This window comes from Eumetopias jubatus, unplaced genomic scaffold (genome assembly GCF_037043125.1).
Source record: "Eumetopias jubatus isolate StellerSeaLion01/CBP00866 unplaced genomic scaffold, mEumJub1_p1.0 scaffold_15, whole genome shotgun sequence".
NCBI classification, from domain to species: domain Eukaryota; kingdom Metazoa; phylum Chordata; class Mammalia; order Carnivora; family Otariidae; genus Eumetopias; species Eumetopias jubatus.
Genome location: NW_028274821.1, coordinates 8,306,894 through 8,327,535, shown reverse-complemented (window position 1 = coordinate 8,327,535; position 20,642 = coordinate 8,306,894). Strand labels below are relative to the sequence as shown.

At 38.9% G+C, this 20,642-nt stretch overlaps 1 protein-coding gene across 1 annotated transcript in view; it reads right to left on the bottom strand.

Moving 5' to 3' along the window:
• Positions 1 to 20,642, bottom strand: part of LOC114219771 (histone-arginine methyltransferase CARM1-like) — a 294,102-nt gene that overhangs the window by 152,320 nt on the left and 121,140 nt on the right. The window contains exon 2 of the mRNA XM_088018780.1: positions 15,379 to 15,504. Coding sequence (XP_087874906.1) covers positions 15,379 to 15,504 — 126 coding nt within the window. The remainder of the gene's footprint in view (positions 1 to 15,378; positions 15,505 to 20,642) is intronic.

Below are 20,642 nucleotides of genomic sequence, written 5' to 3'. Positions count from 1 at the left end.
GGACTTTTTCTATTGGAATCATAAAATTTTCACCCCACTGCAATGTAAAGACTTAAAAGTTTTTGTACAGCAACTGAAGGCAGCCTCAATTTTGAGAGTCCCTGAAACATCAAGTTCAGGGACCTTTGGTACCAACTCTGAACAGTACCCCAAATGAAACATAGATACCATAGAAATGCACCTTGAATGCAGGGTTTATAAGCATGGTTTCCTCAAGCATTGAGTGTTCGAAATGTGAAGACATTGAAAGAAAGGCTTTCCATGTAGTTTCCTCATGGCATGATTGTTCTTTATTTGGTCACTGGTTTCTTTCCTCCTGAAAACTACACAAGAGTCATCAGGGAAGACGTGTGGCGGTGTAGGAAGAGGGTGTGGGCCGTGGAGTCAGGGAGCTCTGGATTCGAATCCTTGGTCCGATAATTATTACTCACAGTACCTAAAGGAAGTGATTTTCTTCTCTGAATCTGTTTTCTCATCAGTAAGATGATCTGATTAAATCCTCCCTCTAGTGGATGGTGTCTCAGATGAGATGATAGGTCAAATTTATAGTATAAAAAGTAAAAATGACATTTTGCTCTTAGCCTAGTTCCATTATATAACCAGAAGAATTTTCTATTTCTTAAAGGCCTGTATTCCTGAAAGCCATGAACTACAAAAAACATTATAAAACATTTGCACCTGGAGAGAAGCCACATCCTGATGTTCATTATCAAAGACAGGAATGACTTGTCTTTATTAAAACGGACAGCTTTTCTGCACTACCCAGAGAGGGGTCCATACAGCGTGGCTCTGGGTTCCCACTCTAACTTAGAGGGAAACTTCCACCACGTCCAGAGCCCTTGATGTCCTGCAAACAGAGGACGATGTCCTTAAGCCCCTTGCAGCAAGAACACACATATGTGGCACCAACGTTCACTTCCAAATGGAACAGGGCATCTACAAAAGTAAAAGCAATGGCACCAACATCATAAATCTGAAGAGAGCCTGAGAGATGCTTCTACTGGCAGCTTGAGCCATTGTTACCCTCCAAACCACAGCTGACGTCAGTGTCGTAACCTCCAGGAATACTGGCTCACGAGCTGTGCCCTGGTTTGCTGCTGCCACTGGAGCCATGCCCATTGCTGGTCACATGACTCCTGGAATCTTCAGGAAACAGATCCAGGGAGCCTGCGAGGAGCGCTGATCCCAAGGATGACCACCAGCCTCCCACAGCGACAGCTTATGCTAACCTGCCCACCATCACTCTCTTTGACACAGACTCTTCTCTGTACTTGTGTGGACACTGCTCCCCGCCTCCCCCCCTCCATCGTGCAACATTGAGGCAGCTCACTGAATGGGCGTGATGTGGTGGCGGTTGGTCTGGGACATTTTGCTCATGCGTGGGACCGTCTCCCGTGAACACTCAGGCAAGGTCTCCACTTCGACAGAGATCCTGAAGGGATAGAAAAGGAAGAGTAGGTTGCTGCCAAAAAGGCTGCAACCGAGCAGGAATTTCACAGTTAAGGGACGGCTCCAGCTCCCAAGTTTACTGCTGTTCAACCCGAGGTCACAGGCTGGTCTAAAGGCACAGGTGCCCTCACTCAGCCTGCCCCGGAGGACTGGACCACGGTGCCCATCGCTCACGAAACTGAATGACGGCAATGACCACTGAGTGGTCTTAAGCTACTCAGCCAGAGCATGGAAATAAAGTTGAGAGGAAATAAACAATTTCTAAAAGCTATGTCCAAAAAAATACATAAATAAAAACAAAAACAAAATCTGGCTCAGATGTAATCTGACCCGAACTGCGGTTTGACCTAGAAATATCGCCTTCTCTCTTTACCTGGGAGCCTATTGTTGGGAAAGCAGGACTCCCCCATATATGTTTTACTATCACAGATAAAACTCCACTCAGTACTCAAAACACGTTTATTAAGTTTGACTTTCTTGTCGGACTTTTAACATGGAGGTCCCACCAAGATACCCACACAGACTCACGCCCCAGAGCTTCCAAGCTGCATTGCCTGAGAAGTGCACTTTATGAGCCTTGCGGGTCCAGGCCTGTCTTGCTTGGCTTCCAAGGTGAGTCTAATTGTGCTGAGGTGGTGATTCTGTACTTACTGAGTCTGGTTCTAAATTATTTTTCATTACTGCTATCTGCCTATCTGGTTTTATTTCTGCCTCAAGCCTACATGAATTAATTCTATCTAATGGATGTCTGGTCTCCTAGAACAAATGAAAAGTACTGAGAGACTGGTGTTTATTCTCATGTGGTGTTGTCGGTCTATACTTTCAAGGACCTCTTGAATGACCGAAGCCCCCAAGTGTGTAGTTGACCAAGACCAGGGGCCTGTCTCGATTGAATTGTTAAGAGACTTGCCTGGTGGAGCATCCTGCACTATTGACGTTTTCTTTTCGTTGTAGAAGACATTCTAAATTGCCTCGTCTGTGCCTGGTTTTCCTGCCAAGGTTGTTCACATATGCATTTGTACAATTTAAGGTGACCCATGATGAAATTTCCTGTACGGTCATTCCCTGGGTGTTTATAACAGAAAATCTCCCTCCTTCTAACAGAGAAAAGGTGTTGGGAGATACTCCTCCACAGGTCTCTTGCTGGGACTCATACATGTGTTACTGGGTATGCCAAGCACGCAAAGCACTGACTACTCTCTGCCTGGGCTATTTCTCAGGGTTGTGTATGCACCAAGCAACCCTAGGGTATGAAGCAGTATCTCTCTCTGGAACAATGAGCTAGCGTGCTTACTGCTTGCTATAAAATAGTGGGTTCTCCCAGCTTAGTGTTCCTCTCCTGTAATGCATACCACTGCATGTACAGATGCCCGTCTGATCCTCTGCATCTGCCTGTGGCTATTGGAGTTCAAAGAACCAACATTATGCTGACACTCTGGCTACTGTTCTTTCTCTGAGTCATAAAGTCTTTACTTCTGAGCCAAGAGTCTTGTGTCTTCTGTTAGCACTCATGAAACAGTGGCAAACTAACTTGTTAGCTTGCAAGTCAGATAAAATCTCACCCTTCACCATTCTTGGCAGAAACAGATGGCTTTGTAATATGGTCTGTAACCGTAACTCTTTGTGTCTGTGGCCAATCTTTTTGAAGTACCCTTGAAGATCACAGGAAGATACATGAAGAACATGGAAATATGTCATTTGCATATGTTATAGAAATATCAAAGTCAAAAAGACAGATTACCATTGAAAGGAAGGAAAAGGAGGCTCCTGGGTGGCTCAGTTGGTTAAGCATCTGCCTTCAGCTCAGATCATGATGCTGGGGTCCTGGGATTGAGGCCCAAGTCGGGCTCCCTGCTCAGCCAGGAGCCTGCTTCTACCTCTACCTCTGCTGCTTCCCCTGCTTGTGCTCTCTCTCTCTCTCAAATAACTAAAATCTTTTTTTTAAAAAAAAAGGGAAGGAAGGAAATGTTTGCAAATATTTTATGAGTTGAAACTTGTTTTGCTTGACTTGCAGAACAGAAGTCTCTGATTTATGGGTTGTACAACAACTGTATGAATGAGCTAGAATGTATACCAAAGTAATGAAGATGTTGATTGCTTCTGGCTTTTCATGAATACCCATTACTACTGCCCAAGAATCTGGAGTGTTCGGAGTGTGTGAATTGCTTTCTTTTGAAAGAAATAGGGAGCACTTCTACTCATAATCATGACAGATTAACTGGTATCATACTTTACTTTCCACTGAAACAAGAAAACTGGAAAAATATCTGAAACAGTCTTGTCAGACACTGCAGAACAAACAAGCAATGCAAAACTGTGATCCCTGAAAGAAGAAGGGAAACAAATGACACCGCTACAATTAGCCTTGTTTTCTGTTGAGAGACTCTATCTACACTGCAGCACATGGTATGGAAAGCAAAACAGAACTCAGCAGTCCTGCTGGGTTGAAGATACAGAGATTGGCACGCAGGAGGACAAGCTGCTGGAATTTCTAAAGCAGATTACTCGAGAGAAAGCTCTTCTCATATGAAGAAAGAACTAAAAAATTTTTGCATAGGGCTCCCCTTGAGTTTCTAGCTGAAGAAATCCTAAGTAAAACATGTGGAGGGTAGATTTCCACAAGATGGTCGAAACCACAGTAGGCAAAGAATAACTACGAAAGAGCTCTAAGCTGAACAATTCCCAGAGATAACACAGGGTGAGGAGAGTTTATAGTTCAGCCAGAGTGGAGTGACCTTGCTGAATACTTGAGATGTAAGAGTAGAAACCAAGGATTGGACACACCTTAGTAACATGTCTAAACTAGACCTAGAGTAAAGACTTCCCTATGCCAGCCAGGGCAAAGCTAAAAAACAAGTCTCAGAAGAACCAACCTGACCTAAAATTAGCTAATCCGCCTGTCTGAACAAACCTTAATACTCCTTAAAGGAAGGCAATGGAATCCAGACACTCAATAGCACAACATTTAGAATGTCCGGCTTCAATGACAGAGAGATATCTACAAAATTCCCATGTACACGAAAATTAAAATACTTCTCAACAGCTCAGGGACCAAAAAAATAATCAGAGAAAAATTATAATGTAATTGAACTGAATGATAATGAAGATGCAACATATCAAAGTTCGGTTATATAAGTAAAGTTATAATTAGGGAAAGATTAATGACTTCAAGAAATTATATTAGAAATGAATAAAAAAGTAAAATTAATGACTTAAAGTTTCGCTCTAAGAAGTTAAAACAAAGGGGCAAAGTAAACTCAAAGCATGAAGAAGAAAGAAAATTATAAAGAGCAGAAATCAGCAAAATAGGAAATAAGTAAACAACAGAGAAAATAATGCAACCAAAACTGATTTGTTGAAAAGACTGATAAAAATGATAAACCTCTAGCTAGGCTGATTAAAAAAAGAGATTGATAATCAATATCAGAAAAAAATAGGAGAATTATAGATATTTTAAATTAAAAGGATAACATGTGAACTATGAAGAAATTTTCCAGTAAATCTGACATCTTAGATGAAATGGAACAATTCCATAAAATACAAAATGTCAAATTGACACAAGAAGAAAATCTGAAGAGTTCTATTCTATTACATAAATTTTATTTCCATTAATAAAACCTTAAGCCCCAGTGACTTTCACAGGTGCATTCTATCAAAAATTTGACAAAGAAATAATACCAATTCTATACAAACTATTTCATTCTAAGTAATTCACTAAATTTACAGAATGTGATAATCTCAACAGATCCAGAAAAATATTTGACAAAACCTAATGCTATTAGGTTTTTTTTTTTTTATCACATTATGATAAAAACTTCCAGCAAGAAGTAAACTTCCCCAGGGTGATAAATGGCAGCCACAAAAGATTTACCACAAACATTATACTAAATGGTGACAACTGGACTTTCCCCTACAGTTAGGAGAATGTCAAGGACAACTGCTTTCCCAGGCCAGGCAAAATTGTACTGGAAGTCATAACAATTTCAAACACTCAAGAAAAAATACAAAAGGCATAAAGATCAGAAAACAGGTAAAGCTATCTCTATGTGCAGATGACAGATTAAAGAAAAAATTCTAAGGAATCTGAAATATACTAGAACTGGCAAGTGAATATAAAAGGTTGTGGTATCCAACATTAATCAGAGACATCCAAAGATGGTGGAGTAGGATGATCCTGGGTTTAACTTGTCCCATGGGTATAACCAGGTAACAACCACGTCAGGGTAAATAACCCAGAAAATGACTTGAAGACTGGCAGAACAGACTCTACACAGCTAAATGCAGAGAAGAGACCACACTGAAGAGGGTAGGAAATGTGGAGACAAGGTCAGGAACCAAACAGACCCACAGGACTGTTTGCAGGAGAGAGGGACACTGCAGGCATGGAGAAAGGAGAGAAACAGATCACACCAGGCACCCTGGGCACAAGACATCTGTATGAATCCCCATAACACTTGGCTTTGAAAATCAGAGGGGCTTAACTTCTCAAGTTCTTAAAATCAGTGGGTCTTACCACCTGGAAATTTATAAATCAGCAGGTTCAGCTCTGGGAGAGCCTGAAGGTGATAGAGAACTGACTCCCTGCCCTTAAAGAGAGAGCACAACAAACAGCCCTGCTGAGATACAGTGCAGAAGCAGCAGTTTGTAAGACACCTGGGGTGTACAGGAGAGAGATTTGTTTGCTAATCTAGGGGCCTGTGCTTAAGGGGCAGGGATCTTTGAGAGATTTCTGAAAGAACAAAGGAGCTGGCGGGTGCCATTTTCCTCCCCCGCCCCGTAGTCTAGATACAGGGACACCTGCAGGAATGAACACAGTGGGAATACTCTCCACCTAGCTTGCTAACAATTTCCCATGTGCTTCTTCAGGTCTGACCCCTCCAACCTGGCCTCAGCAGTTTTCCTGGGAGGTTGCTGATGTCCTCCCATGCAAACCTTGCTAACACCATGCACCCCACCCCAGTGCTCTCCTGTGGAACTGCTCCCTCCAACTCAGCCTCCTCCCACAGCAGACACATGCCCCACCTCCACATTCTCCTGAAGATTTGCTCCCTCAATCATACCCTCAGTAGGAGTCCATTCAAAGTGGTGCCACAAATGTGGCAGGGTGCAAGCAGCCCTAATAGGGGCTAGCACCACTCCAAACTGACTTCTGCCCCAGGGAGAGGGGAAGATAACCACACACACCAGTCCAACTCAGGCCCCTGTGCTGGGCCGGGGGCAGACCTGGTATGACTACAGGTCCCACGTACCAACAAGATCATCTCAGGGAACAACACAGGGAAAGCACCCCTGCAGTTTGGTGCTACTGCATCTCTGGCAAACACCTTGATCTGACTCAGCTCAAGACCAGTGCACCCCAGACTGGCTCACTAACAAGGCACACCCACAAGAGCAAAGAAAGCCACCGCACATTACTGGAATGAAGGAAAAAGGGGCTCAGCCACAAAAGTGGGGTACATGCAACACATATACAAGACATCCTTGAAGTGCCAGGTTCCGGTGAACAGGAGACAATGCACTGCAGGGCACTACAGGACCTCTTCTTCATAAGGCCACTACTTTCAAGAGCAGGAAACATGGCTGACTTTCCTAACATACAGAAACAGACACAGGGAGTTAGGCAAAATGAGGCAACAGAGGAATATGTCCCAAATGAAACAAAAGGACAAACATCAAAGAAAGAGACCTAAATGAAACAGAGATAAGTAATATGTCTGATAGAGAATTTAAAGAAATGGTCAAAAAGATACTCACTGGACTTGAGAAAAGAGTGGAGGACCTCAGTGAGACCCTTAACAAAGAGATAAAAAACATAAAAAGGAACCAATCAGAGATGAAGAACTCAATAACTGACATTAAAAATACACTAGAGGGAATAAACAGTAGACTAAAGCAAGAAGAACAGATCAGTGCCCTGGAGGACAGAGTAATGGAAGGCAATCAAGCTTAAGAAGAGAGAGAAAAAAAAATGAAAATAGATTAAGGGAACTCATCAAGCATAGTCACATTTGCATTACAGGGGTCCCAAAAGGAGAATAAAGAGAAAGGGTGGGGGACAGAAGATGTATTTGAAGAAATAGAAGCTGAAAACTTCCCTAATCTGGGAAAGGAAACAGAAATCCAGATCCGGGAGGCACAGATAGCCCCCAGCAAAATCAACCCAACGAGGTCCACACCAAAACACATAATAATTAATATGGCAAAAAGTATTGATAAAGAGAGAATTTTAAAAGCATCAGGAGAAAAGAAAACATTTTCATATAAGCAAAGCCCAATAAGGCTATCAGCCGATTTTGCAGCAGAAACTTTGCAGGCCAGAAGAGACTGGCATGATATATTTGAAGTGCTGAAAGAAAAAATACCTACAACCAAGAATACTCCACCCAGCAAGGCTATCATTCAGAATAGAAAGAGAGATATAAAGCTTCCCAGACAAACAAAAGTTAAAGGAATTCATCACGACTAAACCAGTCCTACAACAAATGTCAAAGGACACTCTGGAGTGGAAAGGAAACGCTAGAAGCAGGAGTAAAATAGGAAGCATAAAAGCAGTAAAATTAATTACATATATAAAAATCAGTCAAGAGATTCAAAAAAAATAAAAATGTAAAGTATGACAGCATATACCTAAAATATGGGGGCAAGAGGAGTAAAAATTTAGTGCTTTTAGAATGGGTAAGCAACCATCAACTTAATAGACTGCTATATGCCTAAGATGTCATTTATAAACCTAATGGTAACCACAATTCAAAAACCGGTGATATGCAAAAAATAAAGAGAAAAGAATCCAAGTATATCACTAAAGAAAGCCAGCAAGAGAAGAGAGAAGAAAGCAAACGAAGACAGTTAACAGAGAAATACAAAAACAACCATAAAATAAGTAACCAAATGGCAATAAGTACATATCTATCAAATTACTCTGAATATAAACGGACTAAACACTCCATTCAAAAGACAGGGGGTGACTGAATGGATAAAAAAGCAAGACTGCCTACAAAAGACTCATTTCAGACCTAAAAACACAGGCAGATTCAAAGTGAAGGGATGAAAAAGAATTTATCATGCAGACAGAAGTGAAAAGAAAGCCTCGGTAGCAATACTTATATCAGACAAAATAGACTTTAAAACAAAGGTTGTCACAACAGATGAAAAAAAAACTCTATATAATCATAAACAGAATAATCCAACAAGATGTAAGAATTGTAAATATTTAGGCCCGCAACATGGAAGCACCCAAATACATAAAGCAGCTAATAACAAACATAAAGGGAGTAACTGATAGTAATACAGTAGTAGTAGGGGACTTTAACACCCCACTTACATCAATGGATAGATCATCCAAACAGAAAGTCAACAAGAAAACAATGGCTTTTAATGACACACTGGACCAGATGGATTTACAAGATATATTCACAACATTCCATCCCAAACAGCAAAATACACATTCTGTCAAGTGCACATGGAATATTCTCCAGAAGAGAACACATATTAAACCACAAAACAAGTCTCAACAAATTCAAAAACACTGAAGTCATACCATACATCTTTTCTGACCACAATGCCATGAAACTAGAAATCAACCACAATAAAAAATCTGGAAAGAACACAATACACGGAGGTTAAATAACATGCTACTAAACAGTGAATGGGTCAACCAAGAAATCAAAGAGGAAATAAAAAATTACATGGAGACAAATGAAAAATGAAAACACAGCCATCCAAAATCTTTGGGATGCAACAAAACTGTTTTAAGAGGAAAGTTTATAGCAATACAGACTTACCTCAAGAAACAAGAAAAATCTCAATTAAATAATTTAACCTTACACCTAAAGGAGCTAGAAAAAGAACAAACAAAATCCAAAACCAGGAGAAGGAAGGAAATGATAAAATTAGAGCAGAAATAAATGAAATAAAAACTTTAAAAAAAAACTGAAGCGATCAATGAAATCAGGAGCTAGTTCTTTCAAAAGATCAACAAAGTTGATAAATCTTTAGTGAGACTCATCAAAAAAAGAGAGAAGAGGACTCAAATAAAATCAGAAATGAAAGACAAGAAATAACAACAAAAACCACAAAAATACAAAGGATTATAAGAGAATTATTATGAAAAATTATATGCCAACAAACTGGACAACCTAGAAGAAGTGGATAAATTTCAAGAAATATATAGCCTCCCAAAACTGAACCTGGAAGAAATAGAAAATTTGAACAGACCAAGTACCAACAATGAAATTAAAGCAGTAATCAAAAACCTCCCAACAAAATGTCCAGGACCAGAAAGCTTCACAGGTAAATTCCACCAAACATTTAAAAAAAAGTAAATACCTCTTTTTCTCAAACTATTCCAAAAAATATAAGAGGAAGGAAAGCTTCCAATTCGTTTTATGAGGCCAGCATTATGCTATACCAAAACGAGATAAAGACATCATTTAAAAAGCCCACTATTTCTGATGAACACAGATGCAAAAATCCTCAACAAAATATTAACAAACTGAATCCAACAATACATTAAAAAAATCATTCACCACAATCAAGTGGAATTTATTCCTGGAATGGAAGGGTGGTTCAATATTCGCAAATCAATCAACATGATACATCACATCAACAAGAGAAAGGATAAAAACCATATGATCATTTCAATAGATGCAGAGAAAGCATTTGACAAAGTACAACACCCACTCATGATAAAATCATCAACAAAGCAGGTTTAGAGGGAACATACCTCAACATAATAAAGGTCACATATGAAAAACCCACAGGTAACATTATTCTTAATGGGCAAAAACTGAGAGCTTATCTCCAAGAGTCAGGAAAAAGACAAGGATGTCCACTCTCACCACTTTTTTTCAACTTAGTACTGGAAGTCCTAGCCACAGTGATCAGACATGAAAAAGAAATTAAGAACATCCAAATTGGGAAGTAAAACCTTCATTATTTGCAGATGACATGATACTATACACAGAAAATCCTAAAGACTCCCCCCAAATCTATTAGAACCAATACATGAATTCAGTATGGTTGCAGGATACGAAATCAATATAATACAGAAATCCACTGCATTTCTGTAATAATGGAGCAAAAAGAGAAATTAAGTAAACAATCCCACCTACAATTGCACCAAAAATAATAAAGTACCTAGGAATAAATTTAACCAAAGAGCTGAAAGGCCTGTACTCTGAAAACTTTAAAACACTGATGAAAGAAATTGAAGATGACACCAACAAATGGAAAGATATTCCATGCTTATGGATTGGAATAACAAAGATTGCTAAAATGTCCATACTACCCAAAGAAATCTATATATTTAATGCAATCCCTATCAAAATACTAACAGCATTTTTCACAGACCTAGAACAAATAATCCTAAAATATGTATGGAACCACAAAATACCCCGAATAGCCAAAGCAACCTTAAAAATGAAAAGCAAAGCTGGAGGTATCACAATTCCAGACTTCGAGTTATATTACAAGGCTGTAGTGATCAAAACCGTATGGTACTGGCACAAAAACACAGAGATAGACACAAGAACAGAATAGAAAACCCAGAAATGAATCCACAACTATATGGTCAATTAATCTTCAACAAAGCAAGGAAGAATATCCAATGGGTAAAGGACAGTCTCTTCAAAAAGTGGTGTTGGGAAAACTGGAGAGCAACATGCAAAAGGATGAAACTGGACCACTTTCTTACACCATATACAAAAATAAATCCAAATTTATTAGGTCTATTAAAGACCTAAATGTGAGACCTGAAACCATAAAACTGCTAGAAGAGAGCATAGGCAGTAATTTCTCTGACATCAGCTGTAGCAACATTTTTCTAGATATGTCTCCTTTGGCAAGGGAAACAAAAGCAAAAACAAACTACTCGGACTACATCAAAATAAAAAGCTTCTGCACAGCAAAGGAAATAACATAGCTAAAAGACAACCTACCGAATGGGAGCAGATATTTGCAAATGACATGTCTAATAACAGTTTACTACCCAAAATATATAAAGAACTTCTACAACTCAAAACAGAACTCAAATAATCCAATTAAAAGGTGGGCAAGGGGTGCCTAGGTGGCTCAGTCAGTTAAGCTTCTGACTCTTGGTTTTGGCTCAGGTCATGATCTCATGGGTCATGAGATCGAACCCCACGTTGGGCTCTGCACTCAGCAGAGAGTCTGCTTGAAGATTTTTCTCCCTCTGGTCCTCCCCACCCTGATTTGCATGCTCGCCCCCTCCCTGTCAAAAATAAATAATCTTTAAAAGAAATTTTAAAATAAATAAATAAATAAAAGGTGGGTAGAAGACACAAATAGACATTTCTCCAAAGAAAACATACAGATGGCCAACAGACACATGAAATGATGCTCAACATCACTCATCATCAGGGAAATGAAAATCAAAACCACAAAGAGGTATCATCTCACATTTGTCAGAAGAGCTAAAATAAAAAACACAAGGAACAACAAGTGTTGACAAGAAGGTGGAGAAAACAGAACCCTCATGGCACTGCTGATGGGAATGCAAACTGGTGTAGCCACTGTGGGAAACAATAGGGACATTCCTCAAAAAATTACAAATAGAATTACCAGATGATCTACTAATTTCACTACTGGATATTTACCCAAAGAATATGAAAACACTAATTTCAAAAGATATATGCACCTCTATGTTTATTGCAGCATTATTTACAATAGCCAAATTATGGAAGCAGCCCCAGTGTCCATCTATAGATGAATGGATAAAGAAAATGTGAGATATATAGATAGATATAGATATATTACTCAGCCATAAAAAAGAATGAAATCTTGCCATTTGCAACAACATGGATGGATCTAAAGGGTATAATGCTAAGTGAAATAAGTCAGTCAAAACAAATACCATATGACTTCACTCATTTGTGAAATTTAAGAAACAGAACACATGAACAAAGAAAAAAAGACACAAACCAAAAAACAGACTCTTAACTATAGACAACAAACTTGGGTATCACCAGAGGTGAGGTGGGTGGAGGGATGGGTGAAACAGGTGAAGGGGATTAAAAGCACACTTGTCATGATGAGCACTCAATAATGTACAGAATTGTTGAATCACTATATTGTACTAATACAACATTGTATATTAATCATACTGGAAATTTTTTAAATAAATAAATTTATTTATTTTATTTCATTTATTATATACCAGCAGCAAACAGTTATGAGTTTACAAAATTTTATTTATAATACATTGAAAAACATAAAATATTTAGGGATAAATTTGTCAAAGTTGTGTGTGACCTCAACGCTAAAAACTACAAAATGTTTCCCTTCTGGGGAAAAATTAAAGATCTAAATAAATGGAGAGAAATACCATATTCCTGGACTGAAAATAATGGCATGCTGGTAGTCATTTAACAATGAACTCCCTCCCCACAAAACAACATGGGACTTTACTAATTTCTTCCACCCTAGCCAATGTCCAGTTATCAAATTTCTGAAAATTTAATAATCGTCTGTTGTGATTTAGTATGAGCTGTCTTCAGCTTGCCAATGACTGACTTAATAATGTTAAAATGACAATTCTCACCAAACTGATCAATCTCAATCTTAATTGGAGCAAGCATTTGTACAGAAATTGACAACTTAATTATAAAATGTATATGGGAATGTAAAGGAGCTAGAACATCCAGAACAACCTTGACAAAAAAGAAAATTAGAGGACTTAAACCATCAGACTTCAAGTGTTACTTTAAAGGTAATCCAGACAATGTGATACTGGCCTAAGGATAATAAGTGGAGCAGAACAGAGAGCTCTAGAATAGATCAAGTCTGTACACAGTCATTTGACTTGCAAACGCCTTTTTAGTACACAGTGCTAGAATAAATGGATATGCATATGGTCTAAAAGTAATCCTTGGCCTCATACCTCACACCATATAAAAAGTAATTGAAAGAGATTAGAAAATAATAATAAATACAAAAAAATAATAAAATACAAAAGCTAAAGCTTTAAAACTTCTAGAAGGAAATACAGGAGAAATCATTCACTATCTGAGGGTAGGAAAGGTTCTTAGGATACAGAATGCAATAAGGAAAAAATGACTTCACCAAGTTTGAATACTTCTTCTCAATGAAAGACATCATTATGCAAATGAGTAAGCAAGTTCCAAGCTAGGAGATAACATGCATGAATTATGTGTCTGACACATGCCTGGTGTCCTGGATACATAAAGAACAACAACTCCATAGATAAACAACCAATTAGTAACAAGTAAATGATTTGAATTCATAAGCCCATGAAAAACTGCTTAATATCATTAAGCATCAGGAAAATGTAAATTAAAACCACAGTGAGATTCAACCACACATCTACCAAAATGGAGAAAGTTTTTTTTTAATTATTTATTTATTTTTTACAAAATGGAAAACAAATTTAATAAACTGAAAGACCAAATGTTGGTAAAGACGTGGAACAACTCTCATCCATTATTGGTGGAAGTATAAGGATGGTACAACTGCTTTAGAAAAAATTCTGGCTATTTATTATAGAACTAAGCATGCACTTATGCTATGACCCAGAAATTTTACCCACAGGTATTGATCTAAAAGAAACGAAAAAAATATATGGATGCAAAATGATTGGTATGAGAATATTTATCGCAACCTTACTCATGATATCCAAGACCTGGAGACAATCTGAATATCCACCAAAATGAGAATGAATACACAAATTGTGACTACTACTTAGTAATAAAAGTGAATAAACTATAATACTAGCAACAACATAGATGTCTCAAAATATGCTCAGTGACCTTATTAAAGAGAGTATACACTGAATGATCCCATTTATAGGAAGTTGTAGGAAAGGCAAATCTAATCTATGGTTAGAAGAAAACCAGAGCAGTGACTGCCCCTGGAAGGAAAGGAGTCAGGAGTGACTGGGAAACGGCATGAGGTAACTTTTAGGAACGATGGTGTTCTTGAGATTTGTGCATTTCAGTGTACATCAATTTAACCTTAATAGAAAAAAATTAGAAACAAATTTTGAGTTCTAATGAGATGCAGCTGGAAGTACATCATGGCAAAATGTATTGGTTATTATAATTTACTCCAAAATGCAGCATAAACATAAGATGGACTGATGGACAAACAAAGGATGGATAGATGGACAGACATGTCCTAAACAAATTCCTCACTCTGTGACGCCTGTCTGAGTGGAATTTCAAAACAAGAAACCGGGTTAATTTCTTTATCCAAAGTAGTTATCGATAATGAAACAGCTTATGATATTTTAGCTAACCAGAGGAGAACAGGTACCATTGCTAATACTTCACATTGTCTGGATTAACACCATAAGTACAAAAAGATCAATTTATAATCAAGTTAAGAAATGACGTCCCCCATCTAAGGTAGACCCAAGGCATTGTTATTGTTAGCCTTAATTTCTTTATCAGATTTGATCTCTTCCAAAGTGCCTTTTCTTCCTTTCTTAAAACACTTCTGGTTATACTTTAGTTTACCTCCCTGTTTGCTTGACATTTGTTGTCTAGAGTCTAAAAATGATCAACCAATGATTCAAAGGTAAAAAACAAAGTGGAATCATTCTGAATGACACTCAAGTTGAAAAATCACATTTCTGCAAACAATCTCATCGTCAAGGAGAAGCAACAACAGCGATGAAAACTGGGACCATCCTTGGTAGCCAGCCACGACCAAAGTCGGGGGCGGGGGCGATCAAGAATAAAAACGTGCTCATAGTCTAGGAAAAGGTTGGTTATTCCCTAGCTATGGGATCAAGTAAGCGCCAGCACCAGTTTCAAATCATTCTATCAATCCAGGAGAGCTCACATCAGGAAACACGCTGCCAAAGCCAACCAATCAGTAACAGCAAAGTCAACCAATCAGGAGACTTGTCCTCAAGAAAGGCAAGGAAGGGGTCAGGACAGGCACAAAACTTACCAGTGGGAGACTCAAACTTCAGCAAAGCACTGTTATATCCCAGAGTGATCAAGATGGATTCCTTGCCCACGCGGCAACATTCAGTGTCTCTGTTGAGTAAGCATTTAAAGACACAGACGCCATCGGCTATAAAGGGCGAAAAAAATAAAAGAGGATTAGGAAAATCCATTTTTGAGCATTGTAAAAAGGTTCAGTAATGCCATCCCTATATTTCTCTCCTTTTCTCAAGGCTCCCCATTTCTTTCTTCTTAATATAAAGCCTTGTGAGTCGTAAGGGAATACGAGGATCTGAGATAAAAGAGGAATTTAACTATAGCCCTATACCAATTCTTTGCAAGTGGGTTAGCACAGAGAGCAATACTAACACTTACTGGCTCTTGCCTTTATGTCCAGGGCCCCACTCCCTTTAAATCCTGTATTCCCCAGAGCATTTTGTATCTCTTGATGGCATCCCAGGAGAGTCCAGGTAATGTCCCTCTGGGTGTGATTCTTAAGCACCTACTATGTGCCAGAGATCTCACACAGTCTTCACTGTAAATATTGTGACTGCCAGTGTTTTTAGGTAAAGACTAGGCAGAGAGTTTAGGTCCAAATATGCACGGCTAGTAAGTGGCAGAACCAGAATTAAAACCTAGGATTAAATTTGACTCCAAAGCCCACTCTTGCTCTTAACCACATTATGCCAAGGCAAGCACAATAAAGAGGGTGCTTGGTTTCTGCAAGCAGGGCCTGCAGTGAGTGGCTAGGCTCTCATCAGGTTCATACATAGATAATTGGGAAGTAACTCGCTATTCCTCCTTTTACAAGTTAGGCAGGCCTTGAGCACTGGGGCAGCTGTAGAGTGGTGGCAAAGGTAATAAACTCGGAGTTTGGTTTTCATCTCTGATATTTACTAACGTAGGGACTTCAATCACCTATTCACACTCAGCCACATTATTGCATTATGCAAAATGAAAATACTGATATTTATTTCCCAAGCTTTTTGTGAAGAATGAATAACAAAGGTAAAAATAATTTCTAAAATCCTATTAAAACGATAAGGGACTGTGGTCGTTTCTCTCATTATAAAGTAGATCTTAGTTCCCATACTTAATGTCTTCCATTCTCCCTTATGAAATCAAATACAGGAAGTGTTTTAACTTTAAAACATAGTTATATATAAAATTCTACTATTATACAAGTATGTGGCACATTCATACACACACATTCAAAACACACACACACACACAGAGTTAAGATGACCAAATATTTTCAAATATTTTCATCCATTACTTCAAATGAATGAATACTTCCTGATGGAAGCTTTCACAGATATTTTTCACAAAACATCTTGGCTGGTTAAATAGTGCAGATGTTTTGAAAACATTTTCCTGGCATAAAGGATGATTACAGGTTTAACTATTACAGACCAGTCAGTGTCTCAAAGGCATCAGTGTCTCCTTGCAGACAGGCAGCCATGAATAAATGCAGAAGGGAGCTTGGGGCTCTTTTATATAATATGTTTTCTTTAAATCACAAGAAATGGTTTTTTCTCCCCCCTGAGAAATCAGGATTTTCTGCATTTACCAATTGTTTTCTTATGGTTTTGAAGTAGGATGTGGGATGGATGTTAGTCTTCTACAATACCTAGCAGTCTGTGAACTCTTTGCAGGCAGGGACGATTTTACTTTCTTTTTTTAAATCGTTATCTTTTTTTCTCTGAATCAAAGCCGAGCGCAAAACCCGGTACTTAATAAATATTTTTTGAATTGGTGAAAGCATTTCTCCATATATTGATTGAATGCCATCCCAGAACAGATAAAAAGCTTCAAACTTTATCTGGTTCAGTTCTCCTAAACCAGATATGGTCATAATTTTTTGTTTTGCCATTATTTGTTTGTTTGTTCAGTTGTGATTTGATTAGGGTATGAAGTGAGTTGCTGTTTTCAGGCACTGCAAAATGCCTTGCCCATATAGCCTCTTTTCTTCATCCTCTTGGACCCTCTGTTTAAATATGGGGGGAGCAGGTCATTTTAAGCATGCCATAAAATCCAGTAAGTATTGGTAACAACTTAATTTTTTTAAATCTACCTTTGACAAAAAAAAAATTAAATACTTTAAACAAAATTGAAAAGCAATGATAAGCTGGGAAAATATTTTCAGTACACTCAACCAAGAATGAATATCCCCAAGATACAATTAACTCTAAAAAATAAGGAAAAACAAGCATCCTTATTGAAAAGTTAGTAGGGGGATCAGTAGGTAGTTGACAACTAGAAAAATGCCAATAGCAAAAAGAAGGCAAATAATGAATTGCCATAATATTCAAAGAAATGTGTAATAAAAGATTGACGTCTAAGTTTTTCTCTGTCAATGTCAACAGTTTAAAAATATATACTAACAATATCAAATACCGGACAGGGTATGAGACAACGGTGAATAGCAATTATTGGAAGCATAAATTTCTGTATTTCTGGGAGGTATTCCACCCAAAGGGTTCAAAACGTAAAGTCTATGTATTCTTTGCTAGACATTCTGCTCATAATCGTTTATCAAGTGTGGATGAGTGCATCGTCAAGGACATTCATCTTAGAGTTGTTTACTATCACGAGAAAATGCAAAGAAGCTGAGTCTACTACCACCGTGTACGTGGTTGGTTAAATGGAACATGATGCTTCCATGTTCAGGTTGTGAAACAGCATGTATAATGCTAATGTAGCAATTAAATATGTTTATCTTCATAGACAGCTGTTGAAAAAGATACACACCAAGATGTCATCAGTGGTTTCCTCTGCATGGAGAGACCTGGGATCATTTTTACTTTACCCTTTATAAGGTTCTGCCTGGTTTGAATTTTCTCTGACACTATTTTTAACAATCAGAAAATACACCCAATCCAGAAGGGGAGGAGCAAGATGGAGGAGGAGTAGGAGACCTAAATTTTGTCTGGTCCCAGGAATTCAGCTAGATAGTTATCAAACCATTCTGAACACCTACAAACTCAACAGGAGATTGAAGAAAAGAATAGCAGCAACTCTCTGAACAGAAAAGCGACCACTTTCTGGAAGGTAGGGCGTGTGGAGAAGTGAATCCGAGGCGATATTCAGGAGGATAGATGGCGGGGGAGGGGGCCTCCGTCTGCCGCTTCTGGCAAGTGCTAGAGCCGCGGAGCACAAAATCGGAACTTTTAGAAGTCAGCTCCACCAAGGGACGTCGCTCCAATGGCTAAGCGGGGGATGGAACCTTCATGGGACAGTGGTCTCAGGACCCTCAGGGTCACAGAAAGGCTGGGGGTGCCTGAGTGTGGCAGAGCTCCCAGGTATCGGAGCGGGGAAGTAGGCTGTAGGATGGAGCCGAGCAGTGTGCTCTCAGCTCGGGGTGGCCATAAACCGTGATCCGAGGCACAGTCCGGCCACGGCTCCTCCAGCAGGGACCCAACAAGCGGCAGATACGGGGAGACTCCCCTTCCCTCCCGGGGAGGAGCGGCGCGGGAGTGCACCGCAGGGATCTGCTGGGTTTGGAGACTCCACACGGGGTCGGGTGCCAGAGACAGCAACGCTCGGTCACAGGCCGGGTGAGCACGCAGTGCGGCCGGAGACCGGGGACACGGGAGTGACTGCTTTTCTCTGGGGGCGCACTGAGGAATGGGGCCCTGAGTTCTTGGCTCCTCCGGGCGGAGATTGGGAGGCCACCATTTTTACTCTCGTCCTCCAAAGCTATACGAAAGTTTGCAGGGAACAAAAGCTCCCGAGAGCAAACCGGAGCAGATTACTTAGACCAGACTGGCAAGGGTGGGGCAATTCTGCCTCCGGCAAAGACATTTGGGAACCACGGCAACAGGCCCCTCCCCCAGCAAGAACAGCCAGCCAAGACCACGGTTACCAATCAATGAGAACGGCAGAATGCCCGCACTAGGGAAATACAACATATAGAATTCATGGCTTTTTTCCCATGATTCCTTGGTCTTTCAAAGTTAATTTTTTTAAATTTTCTTTATTTTTTCTATTTTTTAGTTGAATTTGTCTTCTTTCCCTCTTCAACCAACATCTATCAATTCTTTTTTTGGAAAATCTTTTTTAATTTTCATTTTTCCAGTCATATTCTATCCCTTCATTGTATTTAACCTTATTTATTCTCTCTATATAAGTTTTTCTTTCTTTAAAATTAGGGATACTGTTTCTTCTGGCAGAGCAAAATACACCCTAAATCTAATGTATGACTTTGTCCTTGTCTCCCGCCTGATCACATTCTTTTTTTATTTTTTTCATTCCTTTTTCAACCAACTTCTTATGTTATCAATTCCTTTTTTTGTTTGTTTTTTAATTTAATTTTATTATGTTATGTTAGTCACCATACAATACATCATTAGTTTTTCTGTGATAGGTATTAAGAAGGGCAGGTAATGCTTGGAATATTGGGTCTTATATGAAAACAATGAATCATGGATCACTGTATCAATTCCTTTTTTAAAATATTTTTAAATTTTTGGGGTACCTGGGTGGCTCAGCTGGTTAAGCGGCTGCCTTCAGCTCAGGTCATGATCCCAGGGTCCTGAGATTGAGCCCCGCATCAGGCTCCATGCTCAGCGGGAAGCCTGCTTTTCCCTCTCCCACTCCCCCTGCTTGTGTTCCCTCTCTCACTGTCTCTCTCTATCTCTCTCTCAAATAAATAAAATCTTTTAAAAAAATATTTTTTAATTTTCATCTTTACAGTCATATTCCATCCCTTTGTTGTATTTACCCTTATTTCTGTACATATATAAGTTTTTCTTTCTTGAAAATTTTGGGGGGCAATTTCTTCTAAAAGACCAAAATACACCCAAAACCTAGTGTGGCTCTATTCTATTCACCAGCCTGGTAATATTCTTTCTTTCTTTATTTTTTTTTCATTTCTTTTCCCCCCGGTTTCGGGTCTCTGCTGATTTGTTTAGTGTATATTTTTCTGGGGTTGTTGTTACCCTTTTACCATTTTGTTCTTTCATTCATCTATTCTACTCTGGACAAAATGACAAGATGGAAAAACTCATCTCAAAAAAAGAAAAAGAGGCAGTACCGACTGCCAGGGATCTAGTCAATACGGACATTAGTAAGATGTCGGAACTAGAGTTCAGAATGACGATTATAAAGATACTAGCTGGACTTGAAAAAAGCATAGAAGATACTAGAGAATGCCTTTCTCGAAAAATAAAAGAACTAAAATCTAACCAAAGTGGAAATAAAAAGGCTATTAATAGGTGCAATCAAAAATGGAGGCTCCAACTGCTAGGATAAATGAGGCAGAAGAGA